The sequence below is a fragment of the Patagioenas fasciata genome, chromosome 3, assembly GCF_037038585.1.
Source record: "Patagioenas fasciata isolate bPatFas1 chromosome 3, bPatFas1.hap1, whole genome shotgun sequence".
Taxonomy (NCBI): Eukaryota; Metazoa; Chordata; class Aves; order Columbiformes; family Columbidae; genus Patagioenas; species Patagioenas fasciata.
In genome coordinates this window covers 119,497,833-119,506,353 of record NC_092522.1, presented here as the reverse complement: position 1 = coordinate 119,506,353, position 8,521 = coordinate 119,497,833, and the positions used below count along the sequence as shown (strand labels likewise).

General features: G+C 41.2%; 1 protein-coding gene across 6 annotated transcripts; it reads left to right on the top strand.

Annotated features, from left to right (window-relative positions):
- The first annotated feature begins 418 nt into the window (after positions 1–418).
- Positions 419–8,521, top strand: ENPP4 (ectonucleotide pyrophosphatase/phosphodiesterase 4). Of its 6 annotated transcripts, none has more exons than XM_065834363.2 (4): positions 419–527; positions 2,317–3,181; positions 4,119–4,289; positions 6,769–8,521. In XM_065834363.2, the coding sequence occupies exons 2-4, from the start codon at positions 2,359–2,361 to the stop codon at positions 7,131–7,133; spliced, it is 1,359 nt and encodes a 452-aa protein (XP_065690435.1). In that variant the 5' UTR covers positions 419–527; positions 2,317–2,358; the 3' UTR covers positions 7,134–8,521. The 6 variants fall into 6 exon arrangements, with proteins under 6 accessions (XP_065690435.1, XP_065690437.1, XP_071663228.1 ...); XM_065834365.2 differs by having other exon boundaries at positions 419–649; XM_071807127.1 differs by having other exon boundaries at positions 419–671; positions 6,772–8,521.

The window sequence follows — 8,521 nt, the reverse complement described above, 5'->3', positions numbered from 1 at the left end:
GGTGAAGAACCTTTTCCTGATGTCTGTCTTAAACCTCCCCTAGCACATCTTCCCGCCATTCTCTCGGGTCCTGCCACTGGTCACCAGAGAGAAGAGCTCAGCGCCCGTCCCTCCTCCTCCCCTTGTGAGGAAGCTGTGGCCGCCATGAGCTCTCCCCTCAGTCTCCTCTTCTCCAGGTTGAACAAACCAAGTGACTTCAGCCGCTCCTCATACGGCTCACCCTCCAAACGCTTCACCAACTCCGCAGCACTCATGTCCTCCCTCAACCCCGTCACTGCACCGCCCTCCCTCACCCCCCGCTCCATGTCCCACAGCGCGACGCCCACTCCTCCGGAACCAATCAGAGCACCCGCCAGCGGGCCCTCAGCCAATCGCATCGCGCGGAGCTGACGAGCTCCCCCCGCTCTCGCGGCCCGGCTCGGGACGGAGCTCGGGCCGCCGATGGCAGTTGCTGCTGCGAGGGCGGCGGGTGCGCAGGCGTTGTGCGTCTCGTCCCGGCGCAGCCCGCACAGCAGCGCGGCCGCACGGTGGGCTGGGGCGGAACCGCGGCGGGGAGGTGTCCTGAGGTGTCCCGGGGTGTCCCGTGTGGGGCGGCTGTGGTGGCTGCTGCTGCTCGAGGGACCCCTGTGCTCGGGCTTCGCCGCGCCGGGTGGTTCCGCCTCCCTCAGCGGGTGGGTGAGGGGCAGGCGGTGCCGGCGGCTCCGTGGGACCGGGGGCTGGGTGGTTTTCCCGCGTCCCGGCGCTGGTCCCGTTCACCGGGTGGGTTCGTACTGACAAGGCTTTAAGCTCTCAAGGGCAGGAGAACTGATTTCTTATAGAAATGAGCAATTAGAGACTTGGAATTCTGGCTTGAAGGTGGTGGGGGTTAGGAGCAGACAGCTGCAGTGCTGATGGTGTTTTATAGTTGGGGGGACGCTGTGTGGAAAAACACAAATGCTGGGCGACTTTGGAGTGTTTCAAAGTTAATATTGTGGCATTAAGCCTTGGTGTGCTATGAAAAACTCTTTCTGCTTTTTAAAGCACCTAAAACAGGTGATGCTCTGCTCCATTGCTCATTTCTTTCTCTTTTTTTTTCCCTGTGTGTTACAAGCCTTCTGTATTAGCAGATACCTTAATGCTGGTTTTGGCGATCCCTTCTAACATTTCTGTCTTTTAAAGCCATTTTAAGCATTGGTTGCAGGTGGGGTGATTTCTCATGCCTTGAGTTCCTCTCACTGCTAAAGCTTTAGCTGATGTTAAAGCTACTTTCACCTTAATACCCACAGTTTTAAAGAGCTTGAGGGAAAGCATCAAGATGGGTCAGAAGATGTTACTACAGTTATGAAATGCCTGCTGTTCTTCCTAGAATTCACCTAGTTTGTGCAAGTGAGATAAAGGAGAAATTCAGTGAAGTGGGGCTTTTCTTGATAAGTAAATATGCTCTTTAAAAATACTGCGGAAGTTTGTGTGAAACCTGGTGCTTCGCTTCCTCTTTCTTAAAAGTTTATAGAATACTTATGGACCTTCTTGAACAATGTGCTCCTGTCACACAGGTTTAGAATGGAAAAAAAAGCTTCCAAATCATAATCTTGCATTCATAATAGTTGAATTCCGTGGGAGAAATACTTGTTTCATAGCTGAGGTTACTAATGATTTTTAGGTTTTTTTTAGAAAGAGAGAAATATGATACGTAATGCACAAGTTTAAATACTGTTATGGTAGATGTACAACAGCTTAGAAGGAAACCAGAAGTTACTCCTGGCAGTTCTATGTGTAGAGTAAGCAATGAGTAGATGGGAATGTTGAAAGGTGTAAAAGTCTTCCAGTGACTCAAGAGGGTAGAAGCTCTGGAAAAGGAAAGGTGGGATGAAAATGAAAAATTATAATTATAGTAGAAAACAAACTCCTGGTCTGAAGGGTGATGTGTAAGAAGGATTTGGAGCTGCACAGGACTGTTAAATATGGAGCTGGAATTGTTCAGGTGCCCATTCTTGAACATGAGGAAAAATACTGATTGTCCGTCTTGGAATGTAGAATTGTAATATGACACACAGAATGATGAAATAATTGATTAAAAGAGAGAAAACAATTCATTTCATTTAGTCTGGAAGGAAAAAAAATCTGATGGCTCATTTGTTTTAATATATGAAAAACTATGATAACATATGAGAACCTTCTAATGTCAGTATGGAAATACAATGTTGACTTGAGTGGTTGTTTAGACTGGTTATTTTGCAGTTAACCTCTGTAAGGAAGATTTACATAACGTATAGCTAGTTATACTGGTTCCAGTAGAATTATTTTGTGTTACATGCCTTATATTTTTAAATTTTTCAGGTGCATCTGATTACCTGCTGAAAAAACTTGAAAGCATCAACAATGAACTTGATGTTGTTATTACTTTTTTCTGGAATAGTCGCTTGTTGTGCTCACTCTACTGGTGATTCGACATCCAGGTTGCTCCTCGTGTCCTTTGATGGCTTCAGGGCTGATTACTTGGAAACCTATAAACTTCCTCATCTTCAGGAGTTCATTGAGGATGGTGTGCTCGTAAAAGAAGTTATGAATGCGTTTATCACCAAGACGTTCCCAAACCATTACACCATAGTGACAGGTTTATATGAAGAAAGCCATGGCATTGTGGCTAATGACATGTACGACGTGGGTACCAAGAAAAAGTTTTCCCAGTTCAATGATTCAGATCCCTTCTGGTGGAATGAAGCGGTTCCGATTTGGGTAACAAATCAACAGCAGGGAAATGGAGCAAGTGCTGCTGCAATGTGGCCTGGTACTGATGTGAAAATTAACAATACAACCCCTCAGTTCTTTATGAAGTATAACTTTTCAGTAACGTTTGAGGAGAGAGTGGAAAAAATTGTTGCGTGGCTGAACAGCTCTAATCCAGTGGTCAATTTTGCTACGTTATACTGGGAAGAACCAGATGCAAGTGGGCACAACTATGGACCAGATGACACTGAAAACATGCGCAAAGTATTAGAAGAAGTGGATAATCATATTGGTTTCCTTACTGATAAATTGAAGGCATTAGGTTTGTGGGACACTATTAATATCATCATAACAAGTGATCATGGAATGGCCTCCTGTTCTCCAAAGAAGCTGATTATCCTGGACAAATGCATTGGTCGCAACAACTACACTCTGATAGACAGGAGTCCAGTTGCTGCAGTGCTGCCAAGGCAGAGTATGTTTTGAGTTTTTATGTCATATATTGAGAATTAAATCATCTTTATCTTCTAAAAATTACACACTGTGCTAGACTGTTCACATCTTTTGCAAACCAGTGTAATTCATATTGCACAACTTTGACATAATTTAATGAATAAGCTAAAGAGCACCTGTTTATATAGAAATTATTTTGTTTTGTTAATCAACGGGCCAAGGAGTGTTTCTTGTTAAATTGGTATGGGTGGTAAAGATCGTTGTGGTACAGCTGATAGAGAAAGTAGATAGGCACTTAGTATGCCTGCTCACTTATTCAATGTGGTTATAATTCACAGTGAGCAGGAAATAAACCCTCATGTTTATTGAGACTAAATAATGCCATTGCCTGAACTTCCAACTAAAAATCTAGCCCCAATTTTGATTGTTTTACCACTTCTGTTTCTGTGAATGAGACTTCAGTTTTCATGCTGTGAATTCAATTTTTGTATCTTGGAGTAGTTACTAACAGGGATATCTTAAATCATGATGCTGCTGGTGTCGGTTTCCACAGCTGTGGCCAGACTGAAGCAATTCTAATGAACAAAATAATTTATATAGTAACTAAATGTAATACTTACTGCTTTGGATAAAATCCTGACTACTTTGGTGTGGGATTGCTTTCTCTTGATTTCTGTGCTTTAATTTTGCCCTCCTCTCCCCCCAAGCACAGAAGGTTAAGTTGACTTGCAGGTCCAAAACCACAGCTGTGAAGTGCCTGATTTAAATATGAGCAAATTGTGAAATCCACCTCGAGACCTGTAGTATTTCATTAAGGACATGAAAAAAAAACCTTTTATATCTACTTTTTAAAAAATAACTGGTTTGAAAAATATGGAACTTGGGTTTAATGGCAGATAATTGCAGTAAACAGGACAGAATTTCCAGGTGTTTCACATCCAGTTTTTTTTTCTTGGCAGATGAAAAATATGTGTATAACTTACTGAAAAAATGTGACGATCATTTGAAAGTGTATCTTAAAGAAGAAATTCCAGAGAGATTTCATTATCGTCATAATAAGAGAATTCAACCCATCCTTCTGGTTGCGGACGAAGGCTGGACAATTGTACAAAATGAGTCACTTTCAAAACGTGAGTGTATTTTCCTCAGTTGTGCTTTTGGTGGCTTATAGTGCTGAACTGTCTTGGTTTGATTCCAGCCATCTGTAGGATGGTCCTAGTTTAGCGAGTGGATACCTGGAACTGTGCGCCTTTTGGAACATCTGAGCATTTTCTAGAATGTTCTCAGCCTGACCCTCGAGTGTGGGGGGGATATTCTGTTGGCTAAAACACTGTGCCATGTTCAACTTAACTCTAAAAATATGTCTCAGGCTATTTTCTTAAGCAAGTTAGCAGTCTATCTCAGGCCTCCACAAGGGTGTGGTTTAACTTCTTGTATATAAAATATAGAGAGATTTAGGAGCATAAATTGAAGAATGCAAGACATGACATTTCAAGAAAAAAAATAATGGGGGGGAAATACTAAAATTAGAGACGCAACAATAATGATCAAAGAAGCCAGACATGGTCAAGAAGCCAGAGAGGGGACCAAGTAGCACGTTTTAAAGACAAAAAAACAAAACAGTTGTTACTTCACACAGTGCATTGCTAAGCTATGAGCTTTCTTCCTGCTAGATGCTATGAATGTCAAATTACATACACAAATACACATGTATATATATGTATATATACTTCTGTGTATATATATTTCCAAATGTTTCACATGCAGGGTTTTTTTGGCACACAAGAGAGGTGTGTTTAACTTATTTAAAAAAATGCAACAGTCACGCAAAAGTATCTTTAAAAGAATAAAGTCCAGACAGATTTCATTATTGTCATAGTAAGACAATTCAACCCATAATTCTGCTTGCAGACAACGACTGCATGTATAAATATATATATGTGTGTTTGTGTTCAGAAGGTGATTCGACAAATACTTGTAGAAAAGTCCATTAATAGAAATAGAAATAGTAATTAATAGAAATTAAATACCAAGGTACATCAGGGCTGACCCCACTCGCCGTTAAAACTGCTGTCAGAGAGAGGGTGCTGGGTGGTGTAAACTCCCAGATTCACCCACTTTTGCTGTTCTTACTGTCTGCCCTCTGCACGTTTCAGTTCAAATTTTCTCATTATTTGTACAAAAGTACTGCTTATAATGTAAGGTACACTTGTATTTTTATTTCCCCACAGATTTGGTAACAATTACCTTCAATATCACAACACGTTGCATGTGTTCTCTTTCTTGTTTACGGCTAGATTCAATTTCAGGCACCTAAAAATAGTTAATGAGTGTATATTTAGAATTAACAGCGTTGTGTCACTTTAATTGAATCACTTTTCAAAACAGCTTTGCGAACCAAGGCTTCCCAGAAGCTGACAGGGGAGATTTTAGCCTAAAAGGCTATGTAAGTGTTTATTGTACTTGTCATCATGGACAAAGTGGCAGCATAAGGATGGGCAAGTGTACCAATACCTGCAGTGTTCCTCCCAATTTGAGCAAACACCAGCCCTTCTACTTCAAAGGTGAAGAGAGGGAACTTGGACCAGCTCTATTATAAACAAGCAGGTAGAAGAGGAAAAAAAACCACTCAGGAAACATAGGGCTGCATTAAAACAAACAAGGAAGATGTGGCACAGTAGTAACTTGGTGGTAAAAGGCATAATAGTGGAAAAGATTAAAAAGGACTATTGGAAGTATACCGAAGTGGTGAGTGTGACCTCATCAAAGTAATCCGGACATGATAAACTTCAATGAAGCAGTTGAGACAATTCCAGCAGCAGACTTGCTAAATTGTTACTAAGAAATGAACTGAAAACTTCAGTCACTCAAATACTGTGCTGCGTGTGCTGTGAGAAATTTTTGGCATCTTGGACAGATTTTTCAGGTGTGTTATTAGGAAATTTAACTATGGCTGCTTTTTAGCTGTTTATATTCCACCCAGAATCAGAGTGAATATTTCTTAAAAACCTACTCAATGTCCAAGTACTGGTGACCTTGTAGCCGCAAAGTTCTGTTGTTTGCCTGTCACAGGCATCATGATCCTTTGACTATTTGGGTATCCCTTCTCCTGAAGTACCTAATTGGATAAACATGATTTGAGGGTACTTCATGTGCTCGAACTGAACACTATCAAGGGGAGTGTGCTTGGCTGTTGAGAAGTAATACAAGAGTCTCCTTTGCAAGGTGGAAATGTCTGTACAAAATCTGAGAAGTACAAATTTGCGTTCCAGCTACTGACTTGTGGTGGAGTAGCGAAGTCCTTTTCAACTTTGGCATGAGGAATGGAGGAAGGAGAAAACTGAGAATGTTGATGATTGAAAGGAAAAGAGAACATGGGGGATGGGGAAATACGGCTGAAGACCAGTATGGGTAAAGATTTCTGGGGGCTGGGGAAGAGGGAAGGAACTCTGGGTTCCTTCAGTGTTTGATCCAACAGCTGCTTTTATGTTCTGCATTTGTCTTTGGTTAAAATATATGCCTTTTGGGGGTGGGGAAGAGATACGGAGGGGAATTCTCCATATACAAACAGAAATGGAGATGTTAACTCTTAACTTTGCCTTTCTCCAGTAGGTGACCATGGCTATGACAACGCTCTCCCAAGCATGCATCCCTTCCTGGCCGCCCGCGGGCCTGCTTTCCATCGGGGTTACAAGCACAGCACGATAAACAACGTTGACATTTATCCCATGATGTGCCACATCCTGGGACTGACACCACGGCCCCACAATGGCACTTTCAGTAACACCAAGTGCTTGCTCGCTGACCAGTGGTGCATAAATCTTCCAGAAGCTATCGGGATAGTTATTGGGGCTTTTCTGATATTGACCACTTTAACCTGTATTATAATAACCTCAAAGAATAGAATAGTTTCCCCAAGACCATTTTCCAGGCTTCAGTTACAATACGATGATGATGATTCTTTAATCGGATAGCGTGTAGGGAGCCTCACTTGGTAAGCAGTGATTTCAGGAAGAGTCTGAACTTGCACTAGACGGCATTCCTTGATGCACTTTAACAGTATCTGAATAAAATACAGTACAGCCAGATCTTTTTGTTTGTGCTACCTGATTAGTAGTCCTGTAAAAATATTTTTCAGAACAAAATGGTATCTCTTTATGCTGGAAGAGATACTTAACAAAATAAGGATGCTTAGGTTTTCAGTCAAGCCTTTGAACGGTTTCAAAATAAAATTCCAGAATAAGAACTAGCCAGGATAGACTAAGGGAATTTTAACATTTGTAAATGATAATATTTTTTGTATTAAATTTAAATTAATGTTGACTTCTTTTAGTGTTCTTGTACCTGTATTTGAAAGAGGATCTTTTTATGCAAGTTAAAAGTTAACTCTGTTTGGACAGTATATTCTGATTTGTTCTTAAATTGGGCAATAGAGAAGATCCAATACTTCTGTTTCCACGCTAAGCCAGCAATATGACAAGAAACTGGTGAGAAGGAAAACGGAAGCCAGTGAGGCAAGAATTGGTGCATATCAGTTCTGGTTTGAGCTATAACCTGTGTGGGTCGGCAGTTACAACACCCGACAAGTGGCTCTGACATTTCTAAACGTGCATTTGTGGATTACTTGGTTCTGCTGTTCCTGCATTCAGAGTTGGATGATACTACTTGCTCATCTCAAGGATGTTTGACCCTGAGAATCCTTGGATTACTCAGTTTCTTGGGCTGTAGGAGTAAAATTGCTGCTTCTAAACCCTGTGAAAATTTTGTAGGTGTGAACTCTGCTGAAGGTGTTTTTGTAATAAAGGTGGTTCTGCCCTGTGTACCAGCTGATAATTTTCTTTGAAGACCGTCCTGCTAAAAATCAGCAACTGGATGTTTATCATGTAATCATCAAGCAGGGATTCGAAACTCTTATTTAAACCGTGGAAATTTCAAGGGAACAAATTGTTTTCTGAGATGTGCTATCTGTAGTGTTTAAATTGTATAGATGCGAAGTTCTGGTGAATGGTGCTAATGGTTCTCGTAATTTAAACTCTTGATTTCTTATTGATGGTCGAGTCTAGTAACTTGCCATACAAAAATTAATTTGATTTAGAAAGCCTTAGTGGTACCTTATCCTGCAATGAGGAAGCAATGTGAGGATAAATCATTAATGCTAACCCAAAAAGACAACTGCTGTTACAAAGTGCTTTTCCTGTAAGTTTGATGGTTTTAAGAACTGATAATTTGAAGTGCAAGAGCTGAGTGTGCAATGTGGTTTCGTGTTCACAAGCTCAAGTTCGATGCAGTTTGGTATTAGCCGCAGACCTCTTGATCCAATGGGTAGGAAGTATGGACGTTGAAGGGAAGGGTTGCTTTCAAC

Coding starts and splice junctions, on each gene's coding strand:
- ENPP4 (XM_065834363.2), top strand. CDS start 2,359: ATGAACTTGATGTTGTTATTACTTTTTTCTGGAATAGTCGCTTGTTGT. Junction 3,182..4,118: donor TGCAGTGCTGCCAAGGCAGA/GTATGTTTTGAG, acceptor TTTTCTTGGCAG/ATGAAAAATATGTGTATAAC. Junction 4,290..6,768: donor AAATGAGTCACTTTCAAAAC/GTGAGTGTATTT, acceptor GCCTTTCTCCAG/TAGGTGACCATGGCTATGAC.